At 39.3% G+C, this 16305-nt stretch overlaps 1 protein-coding gene across 2 annotated transcripts in view; it reads right to left on the bottom strand.

Annotated features, from left to right (window-relative positions):
• Positions 1-16305, bottom strand: part of TJP1 (tight junction protein 1) — a 341213-nt gene that overhangs the window by 82714 nt on the left and 242194 nt on the right. For both annotated transcript variants that reach the window (XM_070477665.1, XM_070477664.1), the window contains one exon: positions 3865-3921. In XM_070477665.1, the coding sequence (XP_070333766.1) occupies positions 3865-3912 (48 nt within the window). In that variant the 5' untranslated portion in view covers positions 3913-3921. The remainder of the gene's footprint in view (positions 1-3864; positions 3922-16305) is intronic.

The raw sequence follows: 16305 nt of genomic DNA, 5'->3' as shown, positions 1-16305 counted from the left end.
AGCTTTCTTTACAGTCCAACTCTCACATCCATACATGATCACTGGAAAAACCACAGCCTTGACTAGATGGACCTTTGTTGGCAAAGTAATGTCTCTGCTTTTTAATATGCTATCTAGGTTGCTCATAACTTTCCTTCCAAGGAGTAAGCATCTTTTAATTTCATGGCTGCAATCACCATCTGCAGTGATTTGGGAGCCCAAAAAAATAAAGTCTGACACTGTTTCCACTGTTTCCCCATCTATTTGCCATGAAGTGATGGGACCAGATGCCATGATCTTAGTTTTCTGAATGTTGAGCTTTAAGCCAACTTTGTCACTCTCCTCTTTCACTTTCATCAAGAGGCTTTTTAGTTCCTCTTCACTTTCTGCCATAAGCACTAGTCTTTAGAGAACTACTAACTAAAACCACAATGACATACCACAACATACCTATTAGAACAGATAAAAAGGAGGAGGAAAACAACACTCCAACCCTGATACAATCAACTGTTCGTGAGGATACAAAGTAACGAGCTCTTATGAGCTGCTGGCTGAGATGCAAAATAGTACAGAAAGTATGACAGCTCCTTATAAAAGTTAAGCATTGTATGACAAAAACCACTGCAATGATGTAAAGTAATTAGCCTCCAACTAATAAAAATAAAAGGAAAAAAGAAAAAAAAAAAATTCTTGCCCACAAAAAAAAAAAAAGTTAAGCATTCACTTACCATAAAACCCACAACGCTACATTCCCAGGAATTTACCCCAGAGAAAGGAAAAGGTATAAGCATACAAAAACTTGTATACCAGAGCAGATTTATTCATAATCACCAAAAGTATCCAGGCTGAAGAATGAATAAGCGAATTATTCTATATTCATACAATGAAATGCTACTCAGCAATAAGGAACTACTGATACAAGTCCATCACAGAGAAATCTCAGGTGCATTAGGTTAAGTGTAAGAAGCCAGTCTCAAAAGACTACATACTATATGAGTTCCTCTCATGACATTCTGGAAAAGGCCAATGTACAGAACAGAAAACACCAATGGTTGCTAAGCACTGAAGGTGAGGGCTTGGGGCTGACTACAAGTTGCACTAGGGAGAACCTCAGGGTGACCAACAGTTCTACATTATCTGCAGTGGTGGTTATGTGACTGTCACAGGGCTAAATGCGTTTGGCAGACTCAGGACTGTACACTAAGGATGAATTTTAATGTGTGTAAATTACACCAATAAAAACAATGAAGGTATTAAGAAAAATTAATAAAATATGATAAAACAGTATCCAATTATTCTATAAACATTAGCCAAATGACATGATGATATACGTTTAATCTGATTTAAATATGTTATCTATCAGGATATTTCAAACAAATTCAGGCCATACCTTTAGCTCTATAAATTAAAAGTTAAGGTTATTATTGTGATTTTTTTTTATTTAGGGAGACACAAAAAAAATCAAGTATAGTTTATCTGAAATCACTGTTTCTTTTCAAAACAATTAATTTACCCGTGAAGTGATGGGACCAGATGCCATGATCTTAGTTTTCTGAATGTTGAGCTTTAAGCCAACTTTTTCACTCTCCTCTTTCAATCAAGAGGCTCTTCACTTTCTGCCATAAGGGTGGTGTCATCTGCATATCTGAGGTTATTGATATTTCTCCCAGCAATCTTGATTCCAGCTTGTGCTTCATCCAGCCCAGCATTTTGCACAGTGTACTCTCCATATAAGTTAAACAAGGAGGGTGACAATACACAGCCTTGACATACTCCTTTTCCTATTTGGAACCAGTCTGTTGTTCCACGTCCAATTCTAATTGCTGTTTCTTGACCTGCATACAGATTTCTCAGGAGTCAGGTCAGGTGGTCTGATATTCCCATCTCTTGAAGAATTTTCCACAGTTTGTTGTGATTCACACAGTCAGAGGCTTTGGCGTAGTCAGTAAAGCCAAAGTAGATGTTTTTCTGAAACTCTCTTGCTTTTTTGATGATCCAGCAGATGTTGGCAATTTGATCTCTGGTTCCTCTGCCTTTTTTAAATCCAGGTTGAACATTTCAAAGTTCTTGGGTCATGTACTGTTGGAGCCTCACTTGGAGAATTTTGAGCATTAGTTTGCTAGCATGTGAGATGAGTGCAGTTGTGAGGTAGTTTGAACATTCAGAAAACTAAGATCATGGCATCCGGTCCCATTACTTCATGACAAATTGATGGGGAAACAATGGCAACAGGGAGAGACTATTTTCTCGGGCTCCAAAATCACCACAGAAAATGACTGCAGCCATGAAATTAAAAGACACTTGCTCCTTGGAAAGAAAAGCTATAACCATCCTAGACAACATACTAAAAAGCAGAAACATTACTTTATCAACAAAGGTTCATCTAGTCAAAGCTACGGTTTTTCCAGTAGTCATGTATGGATGTGAGAGTTGGGCTATAAAGAAAGCTGAGTACCAAAGAATTGATGATTTTGAACTGTTGGAGAACTCTTGAGAGTCCCTTGGACTGCAAGAAGATCCAACCAGTCAATCTTAAAGGAAATCAGTCCCAAATATTCATTGGAAGGACTGATGCTGAAGCTGAAACTCCAATATTTTGGCCCCTAATGTGAAGAACCAACTCATTGGAAAAGACCCTGATGCCAGGAAAGATTGAAGGCGGGAGAAGGGGCCGACAGAGGATGAGATGGTTGGATGGCATCACCAACACAATGGACATGGGTTTGAGTAGGCTCTGGTAGTTTGTGATAAGACAGGGAAGCCTGGCATCCTGCATTCCATGTGGTCACAAAGAGTCGGATGCAACTGAACTGAACGGAATTTACCCGTTGCCTATCATGTGCAGATTCAAAGATTCACAAGATCGCGGTTTAGGAACATGACTTTCCCCTTCTCTAACTTGCTAGTAATGGACACAGCGGGTAGAAACAGTACGTGTAAAACGTCTGTCTGTTCTCTCATCTCTTTCTGCACATTCTCCAAGGAGAAGGGGAATCAGCAATCAGCTCTCTTCAGAGGGAGGAAGAGGGAGACCTATGGGCAGCACAACTTTATGCCAAGTACAATTATGTGGCATCAGCCACATTTTACACCTGTGGAAACCAAAGTTTTAGAAGTGAGTTGGACCACATGTGCTCATTTCTAAAGGGAAGCAGGGAGTGCTAGGATTCAAATTCCAAACAGGTTCATTTCAGACAAAGCTCTTCCTTTTTTCTTTTAACATAAGTATTTTAAAGGTATCATTTCCTTAATCCTCATTTCAGAATTTTCCATCCAGTTCTAGAGTCACATAGCATGCGGTATCTTAAGTTCCCTGACCAGGGACTGAACCCATGCCCTCTGCAGTGGAAGCGCAGAATCTTAACCACTCGGCCTCCAGGAAGTACCACAAAGTTCTTACTCTTACCCAGATCACTGTGATTTGCTCTCTGACCATCTGCAATTGCTTAAGCAACAGCTTGGTTCTACATGTTTCAAAACAAGGAATATCTTTTAAGATTTTATTACCTGCATGACCTTGTTCAATTTTAAACCCCAAGCTTACAATACATACTTATATACTCAGAAACACTAAAACAGTTTACACATTTACACTAGCATACGGTGTCTTTTATCTGATCACTCAAAACTTATAAAGTATAAGCCACCTGATTTAAGTCATGATTAAAAACAGCAATATACAAATAACTGAAAGGATATATGAAAAAGTAATCATGCTCACTTTTGACCTTAATAAAGAATTTATTGCAACTCTAATTTCAAACAAAGGATTATAGAAAAGTTCTTCCCCTTTCTTCTGGCTTCCTGACATCTGGCTTTCCTCTATTGTTTTCAGAAACTGCCAGGATCCTGAGTTACACAGATTATTTACTCAACAGAACTCACCCTGTGAAGTGTCACCGTGTGTTGTTCCCATATAGCTGTTTCCTCCATTGTTGTGCTCTGACAGAGGAAAAGAAAAACAATTATCTTTTAAGAGAATGTCTTTCATAAAGTAGATGAGAACCTCTAAGAAACAATTTAGCACAGTAAAATACCAAAATCCATACTTTTAATATCAGGTACTCTGAAAACTGCTTAACAATTACAGAAGATTTTTTGCTTGCTTCTGTTTTTGTTGTAAGAGACAGGAAAGTACACACAGGAACTTCCTTTGTTTTAACTTAATTTGGACAGACGCCACTCTACACTCACTTCAGGCCAGCTGAAATCAGTGTTCAAGCTAATTCTGCAACTTAACAGTGACAGAAGTTAGTACAGCCTTTTTAAAGTATCTAACAACATAAAACATTTAAAAGCTTTCCTTACATTGTGCAAAGAAAGGAAACAACAAATACCTCTAAACTCAGTAATTATAAATATACATATTACAGGAAAACAGATAAGACCACTTGACAGGTTTGGTCAGTGGTTGCTTCAGTATCAGCTGAAACACTACTGCTCAACTTAGTTTCATTTTACTACAGAATTATCTTCAAGTTTTGTTTATTACTCTGAAGGGAAAAAAAAAGGGTGGGGCTTTTCTAGTATACACATCATGCACACAAGCCCATACCGAAAGAACAAACAATTCCACCCCTCCCAAAGAATCCCTGGGTAAAATAAGTGATGCGCGTGCCCAGACTTGCTGCTGCTCAAATGTCCGTATAGTTCAGGTTCTTCTCCTGTCAGAGCTTTTACTGAAGCGGGAAATAAATCACTATCTATCTAAAGGATGGGCACTAAGGAATTTAAAGTAAATTTCTTATAAATTGGGTTCATTGCTCTTGGAAGTTTAAAGTAATTCAGTATCTCTTAATGTTATCACTCTCTGCAGCTGGGGTCGCTGAACATACACAGACATTTACAATTTGTCTAAAGGCTTTCCATAGTTATCCAAAGGTAGGGTGGAAGGGAGAAGGCTGAGCATGACACTGTCAGGCCATCGCTGTAACCCAGTGTTACCGACGTCTGTGCCACAGGTGAGCTTTCCTAGCGCATTGCTGCCATGAGCATCATGAGAAGGTATCCACCATGGAGCCGTGGGCCCACTTCTTTACACAGCAAATTTAATCGAACATTAATGCCCCTTGAGAAAATGAACCCCTATAAAGAAAGCCCACTTCCCTAAATTCAGAGCCACTAGATTAACTTTCCTGCCAGATGAACAAGAGAGGGAGAGAAAGGATCCCTCTGTCCCCTCCCATAGATAAGAACTGTCCATTAACGTTTTGTTTCAATCTTGCAGTCAAGTGCAGCAAAACCTCCTTTAAATGAGACCTCTACTGGAAACAAAGCTGTTTTTTGTTTTAAAAAAAAAAAAAAGACCAAGATCTATATGTTTTAAAAAAATTCCTCCATCAATGTGACACAGTGATGATAGGACTAATTCTGCTAAACAGAAGGAGTTCTACTAAATTACACATGATAAAAATAATCTCCAACTGCCGGTTTGTCCAAGCTTAGCTGACTTATGAAAAATAAGAATTGCTTGCATGGCTCTAGCTCATCATGCCTGGATCCACTTCTTTAATCAGCAGCACTGCTTTTAAATCCTTTCCTAACAAGGGCAAACTGAAAGTGATCTGATACCAGAAGAGAACCTCCATAACATAAACTTTGGAATGAAAATTTATGTCCTGGATATAGTTTGAATGGCCACATAGCTTTTCATTTTGTAAAAGAATATAAATCAAATGAGAAAATTCATTTAATGTGAAGGGAGGAAAAGTAGATTCTGAAACAGCTTGTATACTGTTATCCTCATTTTTAACACGATCACTTTCAAACAGAGCGAAGTTTAAACATGAATAGGAAAACAAAGGATATATAAAAGGATATATAGAATGTTAACATGATCATCTTCAAAGTGAGGGGACTATGGGTGATATCTCTTCATTAGGTTTATTTTTTCCTTTTCTTTCTCCATTCCCAAGCAGAATAAATTGCCAAAATATTTTAAGATACATTCATTAAATCCTACTTTGCACTTCAAGTATCTATTTTTAACTTTGCTTTTAGGAAAAATCAAGTAATATTTAAGATTACTTTATGTTACTTACAAAAATTACTGTGTTAGAAAGGGGTTTATACAATAAGGTCTTAATGTATAAGCTTCTAGAGGAGTACAATAAGAGAATTTTAGTTATTTTGCATAAGGGGGAAAAAAAGAATTCTGAAACAATGGTTCTCAGCATTTTAATCAAAATTAGGACATTTCTTCAGAAGAGCACACACACCTCAACCAACTCAATATGTTCCCCCGAATGGGTAACACAGCAGATCACTTCTCTGATAAAGCCGAACACAGCTTTATTAGCTCAATTCACCAGAGGGAGACCAATGAACAAGACAGGGGCCAACAGAGAATGAAATATGAAGAAGGATGTTCAGTCAGGCTCTTAGCTTACACACTAAACCAACTAAATCTATAACATAAGTTGTTATGCCCTGCTCATCCTTATCGTTTAAAACACACAGAGGCACACACAAGCATTCCTAGTTTAAACCACAGACCACGCCATGTCTCTCCACTTGCAGGCCTTTGGCTTCTGTCACTGGCAAAAAAAAAAAAAAAAAACAGCAAAATTCTATCCACTGTTGTCTAACTAAGCAGATTTTATGAGGACTTCTAGAAGGCATTGAGGGGTGAATAAGTGGATGAACACAGAGATATGTGAGAATACAAATACAGTAAAGTACAATGGTAGATTCAGTTGATGAGATTCAAGTCCTCACTGTAATTCTTTCAACTTTGCTCTATTTGAAAGTGACCATAAAATGCTGAGGGGTGGGGAAAGCAAATTCTTAAATCACTCAGTTTTATGAAGGCTAAAACTGAAATAAAACATTTTTAGTACTACTAAATTTGGTACTTCAGAAATTTTGATACTTTAGAAAAAGAAGGAAGGGGATTTTCTCCACCCCAGGATTTTCTCCTCTGGGATGGAGAAAGAGAAACTGGGCAGGCAGGCAAGAAAATTTATTTTCACTGTGAGTACTTCTCACTTCATAGTATTCTGTTAAGTACATCTACTACTTACTCAAATAAGTAATTTAAAAACATCATCCTTATTACAGAATTGCTTACTACTCATCATTTTTCTTACTGGGGGGAAAAAAAAAGCATAATTGTGTAACTCACACAAGGATTTTCTGGTAGTCTCATTCCCCAAATATTCAGGCTTGTGGGAAGACCACAAGCAACAAAGTGTTGCTTCAATAACAATGACTCCAGCACTATCACGCCTGTAATTCTGAAACATGCTGTTAAACAGAAAATGAAGAGGCCACGAACACCAAGAGCAGAGCTCGAGTCTGCCATTAAATAGGTAAGTAACCTTAAAGTTTCCCATTTAGGGAATGGGACACATCAACTCAAGGAGAAAGCCCTGTCTAGCTCCAAAATCCTACTAGGTTATAATTCCAATTCCAAACAGGCTGTAAATTCATTAATTAGGTAACCAGTGTGGACATCAAGAACAGTGACACTCTTGGCCACTGGGCTCTGAGTTCTACACACAACTTTAAAATCAGTATCCACTGACCAGAATCCCAATTTCTGAAGGAGCAAAAAGCTGCATTTCAGAAAGTGCCAAGAGTTTGTTTGGTTTCTTTGTTGTAAGCTCCAGCTGGCAAAGATACTACTCAGATCATCAACTGTGAAGGGCTTTCTGCCAAAACTTCAGATCCTAATTTTAGGCGGCGTCACTGTCCTTTCGGCAGATTCCAAGTGGTGGAAAGACAGGAAGCTTCAAGAATGGACAAGACGTGGAGAATCTATATCTGTTGTTGTTCAATCACTAAGTCGTGTCCAACTCTTTGCGATCCCATGGACTGCAGCACACCAGGCTTCCCTGTCCTTCACCAACTACCAGAGGATGCTCAAACTCATGTCCATCCAGTCAGTGATACCATCCAACCATCTCATCCTCTGTCGGCCCCTTCTCCTTCTGCCTTCAATCCTTCCCAGTATCAGGGTCTTTTCCAATGAGTCAGCTCTTCACATCAGGTAGCCAAAGTATTGGGAGCTTCAGCATCAGTCCTTCCAATGCATATTCAGAGTTGATTTCCTTTAGGATGGACTGATTTGCCATCCAAGGTACTCTCGAGAGTATTCTCCAACACCAAAGCTCAAAAGCATCAATTCTTAAGCACGCAGCCTTCTTTATGGTCCAACTCTCACATCCATACATGACTACTGGAAAAACCATATCTTTGACTACACAGACCTTTGTTGGTAAAGTAATATCTCTGCTTTTTAAGACACTGTCTAGGTTTATCATAGCTTTTCTTCCAAGGAGCAAGTGTCTTTTAGTTTCACAGCCACAGTCACCATCTGCAGTGATTTCAGAGCCCAAGAAAATGAAGTCTGTTGCTGTTTCCATTGTTTCTCCATCTATTTGCCATAAAGTGATGGAACCGGATGCCATGATCTTCGTTTTTTGTTTTTTTTTTTAAGTCATCTGTATTTGTTACAACTTTTTAAAGCAGAATGTGACTTGAGCACTACATTTCCACTCACAAAACTTGCTCCAAGTTACTTTTCCAGCGGCTTTACAACATGCCTGAGCAGGCTTATAAGTTTGCTAAACAATATTTTTCTTTGGAAAACAAGCCCTATGTATGGACAGCGACTCCAATCAAGTTGGTTCAGCTTAACACACTAACTTCTAGAGGCCTGCACTGCTGATGACAGCAGTGCTGCTGTCACTGAGGAAATGCCTCCCCTGGAAGGAGATGATGACACGTCCCGCATGGAAGAAGTAGACTAAGCGCTGCCTGAGCATCACTTTGCTGTGTGTTCAGCACTCTGTCTCCATTCCCTCTAATATGTTTTCAAGTATTTCTTTATTTTTGTTAACATTTAAAAATCGTTTGGCATGGTAACTACATGAGGGGAGGATAAGATTCCTTTATACTAAGTGTGATACTGTGATACTTTTAGCACTAAAGCAGAGCTAGTTGTTTTTTCCTAGTTTCATGTTGGCTTATTTTAACAGATGGAAGTAGTTACGTTTGTTGTAAGGTGTGTATGTAACCTGTGTTAACTTTGTGGTCTGAAGTGTTTAGCGATCTTCGTTTTTTGAATGTTGAGTTTTAAGCCAGCTTTTTCACTCCCCTCTTTCGCCTTCATCAAGAGGCTCTTCAGTTCCTCTTTGCCTTCTGCCATAAGGGTGCTGTCATCTGCATATCTGAGGTTATTGATATTTCTCCTGGCAATTTTGATTTCAGCCTGAGCTTCATCCAGTCTCATATTTCACATGATGTACTCTGCTATAAGGTAAATAAGCAGGGTGACAATATACAGTCTTGACATACTCCTTTCCCAATTTGGAACCAGTTCTTTGTTCCATGTCCAGTTCTAACTATTGCTTCTTGATCTGCACACAAGTTTCTCAGGAGGCAGATCAGGTGGTCTAGTATTCCCATCTCTTTCAGAATTTTCCACAGTTTGTTGTGATCCACACAATCAAAGGTTTTAGCATAGTCAATGAAACAGAAGTAGATGTTTTTCTGGAATTCTCTTGCTTTTTCTATGATCCAACAGATGTTGGCAATTTGATCTTTGGTTTGATTCCTCTGCCTTTTTCTTTTTCAGATTTTTTTTCATTTATTTCTATTAGTTGGAGGCTAATTACTTTACAATATTGTAGTGGGTTTTGCCATACATTGACATGAATCAGCCATCTCTGCCTTTTCTAAACCCAGCTTGTACACCTGGAAGTTCTTGGTTCACGTACTACTGAAGACTAGCTTGAAAGATTTTCAGCATTACCTTACTAGCACGTGAAATGAGCGCAACTGTGTGATACTTTGAACATTCTTTGGTATTGCCCTTCTTTGGGACTGGAAAGAAAACTGACCTTTTCCAGTACTGTTGTGACTACTGAGTTTTCCAAATTTGCTGGCACATTGAGTGCAGCACTTTAACAGCATCATCTTTTAGATCTGAAATAGCTCAGCTGGAATTTCATCACCTTCACTCGCTTTGTTCATAGTGAGGCTTCTTAAGGCCCACTTGACTTCACACTCCAGGATGTCTGGTTCTAGGTGAGTGAGCACACCATTGAGGTTATCTGGGTCATTCAGATCTTTTTTGTATAGTTCTTCTGTGTATTCTTGCCACCACTTCTTAATAACTTCTGCTTTTGTTAGGTCCATACTGTCTCTGTCCTTTATTGTGCCCATCTTTGCATGAAATGTTCCCTGAGTATCTCTAATTTTCTTGAGAGATCTCTAGTCTTTCCCATTCTATTGTTTTCTTCTATTTCTTTGCATTGTTCACTTAGGAAAGCTTTCTTATCTCTCCTGGCTATTCTATGGAACTCTGCATTCAGATGGGTATATCTTTCCCTTTCTCCTTTGCCTTTTGCGTCTCTTCTTTTCTCAGCTATTTGTAATGTCTTCTCAGACAACCATTTTGCCTTTTTGTATTTCTTTTTCTTAGGGATGGTTTTGATCACTGCCTTCTATACAATGTCACAAACCTCTGTCCAAAGTTCTTTAGGCACTCTGCCTATCAGATCTAATCCTTTGAATCTATTTGTCACTTCCACTGTATAATCATAAGGGATTTGATTTAGGTCATACCTGAATAGTGGTTTTCCCTACTCTCTTCAATTTAAGTCTGAATTTTGCAATAAGGAGTTCATGATCTGAGCCACAGATCATGACGACCTATATCTGGGAGAAGACCAAATCCAGGATGGACTAAATTAAAAGTCAGTGTTCCCCAAATGTAGGAAAAATCTTAACTCCTTAACATTAACTAGACTTACAGCCAAAGCCTATCTTCCTTATGGCTGTAATTTTAAAACAATTCATTCATTTATTCAATCCAGACTTTGATATTAAGTGCTTTGGAGGTCAAGAATAGAACCCTCTCTTCCTGAGGGGCTCAAGGAGAAGGTTTAGAACACTAGATAAATGGTGCATACGAGGTGTCACAGCAGGTGGAAAGGACAAGGCTTGCTGAGAAGATAGGAGACTTGAGTCCCCAAGAAAGCAACATTTGAGTTTAGGCTTGAAGGATGACCAGGAAAGAAAGTGGGGAAAGATGGCTCCAGAGAGGAATCAGCATGTCAACAGGCTGCTGCTGCGGCGGCACACAGAGCCGCTGTCATGCAGGTAAAGAGCCTCTGGAGCAGCACAGCAAAGGCCCTGTAACATCAGGCTAGCAACAGAGAGCTCAGTGGAAAGATACGAAGGACCCATTCTGACACTGGGACGTGGAAGACAGAGTTGAGGCAGAGAGACCAGTTAGAAAGTGGAAGTTAAGGAAGAGGTGCTAAAGATGGTGGTGAGAGGTTTCTGAATGGAACAGCTGCATGAAGAAGCCAGCAGAAGAGATGACGAACTCAGTTTTAGTCGCCTTTAAGTTGAGGTGCCTGTGTAATACTGAAGCAGAGAGAGGCAGTAGGCCGGTGGGTGGATACAGGAGATCTGGCGTAGATAACAATCTAGGAGTAATCTACAAACTAGTTCCGAACCCAAGGGAAAAGCTCCAATTACCAAAGCACTAAGCTGACCCGGTGCAATATAAGTACTCTAAGGGGGAAAAGGAAGAACCCCAGGGACTTGAGAAGGAACAGCCAGCAAGGAACTCACATAAAAATGTCACTTGATAGTGAAGGACAGGGAAGCCTGGAGTGCTGCAGTCCATGGGGTCGCAAAGAGTGGGACACAGCTGAGAGACTTAACAACTGTTCAGAAAAGATGACAAAATAGAAAAATCAAGATATCATAAAAGAATATAATTTTCATGTATTTTTAAACTGTTGGACCTTTCCATATCAATATGTATTTAAAATAGTTTATTCAGGGTCATCTCTTAAATAAAGCACACTGGGCATTCTTTGCTGACGACCGTGGTTCTCACTAGGAAAACCAGGCAGTAAACAGGGCAGTCACACTCTGGTGGCTCCTACTGGGCTTTTTCTTCTCTGAGCAGAGCTGCTGCACTCAATTGTTTCTGAATTTTCCTGCCCTATAAAGTGTTGGGTTTCTTTTTTTTTTTTTGCCTTCCATCCAAAACAAAAATAGAAAGCAAGATCACCTATTGAGATAAGGTGACCCAGAAACTTACGAAGTAGAGCCTAAGTTTTAGTGAATAAAACAGATGCCCCCTTCCCTTTTTGACCTTTTCTGTTGTGGTTCAGTCGAGTCCAACTCTTTGCGACCCCATGGACTGTAGCCTGCCAGGCTCCTCTGTCCTTGGAATTCTCCAGGCAAGCATGCTGAAGTGGGGAGCCAGGCCCTCCTCCAGGGGACCTTCTCGTACCAGGGATGGAACCCGTGTCTCCTACCTTGCATGCAGGTTCTTTACTGCTGAGCCACCAGGGAAGCCCCTTTGATCTTCAGTTAAGCATTTAATTTCAAATGTGATCATTGCTACACAAATGAAATAAAAAGGGAGAGACTACTGTATGTGCTAAAAAGTGGGGAAAATATACATTTGGATTGATCTGAAGGGTTATTATGCAAACTTTCAAAACAGAGATGTCCTGTTCAAGAGATAATAAAAAAGATAAATTTGAAGTCAAATGAAGAGAATCAGAAATTCAGCAAATCTCACAAATACAAGCCTAAGAACTAAAAATAAGGATCCAAGTAACTACAGCAACTGAACCTCAACTGAACCTCTCGACCTCAACTGAAAGTAACTGAACCAAGCGTCCGACACTCTGCTATTTCAGCTCCACTGGACTTCCTAATGCTTTGCTGCGTATACTCCTTGGCTGAGAATTTAGGAGACATCAGATGTTTGACGAGATGGATATGATTAAAAAATATTAAGAGCTAGAACAAAGACGTTAAGTGGGCCTAGAATTTTTTTGGCTGATCAAAATTTAAATAAGTTTACAGATAAACTGCCTATTTGCTGCTGTCCTAAGATCCAAGTGAAAGAATATCAGCTAAGTAAGTCACATTAACCACTATAGGCACATGAAAGGATAGTTACAGACACTCCCCAAAAATCAGTGCTTTCCAGTTATGAGCAATAAAACTTCTTAGGTTGACATTTTCTAGTGGCTGAAGATGGATAAAAGACCTCTCCAACTTTTTCCAGGTAGAAAGGGAAGGAAAGGGGGCCGCAGAGATGGAGAAGTGGTGTTTCTGAGTGTTCTCCGTGCACCAGTCCTGCTTTATGGTACGTTATCCTTCACACACTCAAGTCCTAGAGGGAGGGACGAGTAAAAAATGTAAACTGCTTTGTGTGTACACTAGGAGTGAATAAATGCGCTGAAGATAATGAGTGGTGGCTTTCCATTGCTATAAATAAGAAAAAGAGGGAGAATAAACTGAACTGTACGATGTGAGACCGGACTCTGAGGTATCAGCATAAACCCATGGTTTAAACACACATGCAGACAGATACAGAGGAAAGAGTCCTGTAGCTCCACACACACACCCCTACTTCCCAGCTGTCTGCTGAGAGCCTAGCAGCACGAAAAGCCCAACAGCAATGAGCATGGCCAGCACAGAGACCTTAACTTCTAAATACTGGTCTATAGTAAAACAAACTAGAATTTCTCAGAGAAGGGGTTGGCTTTAGGGTTAGGTCAGAGAAAATTCAGGATGAACCTGGAGTATCATGAAGCATGAGAAATGAAAGGACTGCTCAAAAAGTTATCAGAATTTGTCAAGATTGCTCAAAAAGTTACGGGAATTTGTCAAGAGGACACAGGAATCAGCAGGAAAGAGTTTCTAGACGCCAAATCTGGAATAACTTGAGCAACAAAATAATGATGATAATACATTTTTAACCCATAAAATAACCCATAAATCCATAGGATGTAATCAAATTTGTAAATGGGAAAGGGACAGCTCCTTGTTAAGAGTGGAATTTCAATTAACAAATGTGGAAGGAAAGGGGGCTACAGAATTACCATCAGGAAAACTCCACCGATTGCTACCGATGAAGATCCACCCAGAGAGGATAAAACTGGTGGGTGAGTGCTTGAGGATTAACATGATTAGCACAGCCTCAAATCCTCTCCTCCAAAATATTTATAAATTAGAAATATAATAATTTTCCAGGAGAGAACATCATCGTAACCAAAATAAACATTACGAACAGTAAGATACATCACATCATGAAGTCCTTGACATGGTGTACAACATGGTATCAAGTATTTTATAATATTCTTGCCAAAAATGCACCATCTCATCCCAGTGATGAAAACACAACAGAAACCGAACTAAACAAAGTGAAAGTCACTCAGTCGTGTCCAACTCTTTGTGACCCCACGGACTATACAGTCTAAGGAATTCTCCAGGCCAGAATACTGGAGAGGGTAGCCATTTCCCTTCTCCATGGGCTCTTCACAATCTAGGATCGAACCCAGGTCTCCCACATTGGAGAGGGCTTCTTTACCAGGAAGCCCAAGAATACTGGAGTGGGTAGCCTATCCCCTCTCCAGGGGATCTTCCCGACCCAGGAATCAAACCAGGGTCTCCCATATTGCAGGAGGATTCTTTACCAACTGAGCTATCAGGGAAGCAAAACCAAACTAAAGGGCAGTCTAAAAAATAATCAGTTCTTTTCAAAAAGTCATAACAGAGGGAAAACTGAGGATCTGTTACAGATTCAAAGACACCAAAAAGAAGTTAACAACTAAACGCAAAGTGAAATCCTGGAAGAGAAAAAGGACGAACTAGCAAAGTTCAAAAGTGGTCTGTCATTTAGTTATTATTGGATCAATGTGAACTTCTTACCCTTGATAGATGTTCTACAGTTACAGTTATGGGAAATGTAGGGTGAATAGAATGAAAGATACAGCTCTAGTATTTTTACAACTTTTCTCTAACATTAACTCAAAATTTAAAAGTTTTTCCATAAACAAACAGAGACTACTTACAAACTGAGAAAGAATGTACAAGGGCTTAATTTCTAAAACATACAAACAATTCATGCAACCCAATATTTAAAGAAACAAAAATCCAATAAAAAAACAGGCAGAAGACCTAAACAGGCATTTTTCCAAAGACATACAGATGGGCAAGAGACACATGAAAAGATGCTCAACCTCACTAATTATTAGAGAAATGCAAATCAAAACTACAATGAGGTATCACCTCACACCTGTCAAAATGGTCATCATCAAAAAAATCTACAAACAATAATTGCGAGAGGGAGATACTTGCATGAACCCAGACTGTCATACAGTGAGGTAAGAGAAAAACAAATATATAGTATCTCTTATATGCCCAATCTAGGAAAATGGTACAAATGAATTTACTTGTAAAGCAGAAATAGAAACAAAGATATAGAAAACAAACCTATGCACACCCAAGGGGGATGAGGGTGGGATGAACTGGGGGATTAGGACTGACATAGATACACTATTGATACTTTGTAGATTGATACTAAAGTAGATAACTAATGAGAACCTATTATACAGCACAGGGAACTCTACTCAATGCTCTGTGGTGACTTCAATGGGAAGGAAATCCAAAAAAGGGATATATGTGTATGTCCAGCTGAGTCACTGTGCTAGACAACAGAAAGTAACACATTGTAAAGCAATTATACTCTAATAAAAATTAAACAAACAAACATACATCACCCTAAAAATACAGCTACCACATGATTCTGCAACCCCACTCCTAGGCATATCTACAGGGATTAAAAGATACATACCATTATATATAAAATAAACAGGGACCTACTGTACAGTACAGGGAACTGCAATAGCAGGATCAGCAGTAGCTGACAGTAACCTATAATGTAAAAGAATCTGCAGCTAAACACTTGAAACATGACATTATAAATCACTGTGCTGCTGCTGCTAAGTCACTTCAGTCGTGTCTGACTCTGTGCGAGCCCACAGACGGCAGCCCACCAGGCTCCCCCGTCCCTGGGATTCTCCAGGCAAGAACACTGGAGTGGGGTGCCATTTCCTTCTCCAATGCATGAAAGTGAAAAGTGAAAGTGAAGACACTCAGTCATGTCCGACTCTTAGCGACCCCATGGGCTGCAGCCTACCAGGTTCCTCCATCCATGGGATTTTCCAGGCAAGAGTACTATAGTTAAATTAAAAGTAAATATTCACAGAGCAAAAAAAAAAAAAAAAAAAAGAGGAAAGAGGAATGATCATGACAAGAGTTAAGGAGCTGAAGATTGCTGGTACCAAAAAATGTCATCTTGATTACATCTGCTTTGAGCAGAACATCTAAGAAGTCACATTCTGAGCTATCATATATAGGCAAATTTGTCAAATTCCTAACAAAATCAAAACCATTCTTCCTTTAGATGCTAAAATAAAGAAAATAATCAACTCACTGAAGGAACCTGAATGGGTAATTAATATACCAGTTTTGTGGAGTTTCTTACATTTTTCC

This window comes from Odocoileus virginianus, chromosome 16, assembly GCF_023699985.2.
Source record: "Odocoileus virginianus isolate 20LAN1187 ecotype Illinois chromosome 16, Ovbor_1.2, whole genome shotgun sequence".
Lineage (NCBI taxonomy): Eukaryota > Metazoa > Chordata > Mammalia > Artiodactyla > Cervidae > Odocoileus > Odocoileus virginianus.
Note: the sequence above shows the minus strand (reverse complement) of the source record. Positions and strands in the feature narration are given on the sequence as shown.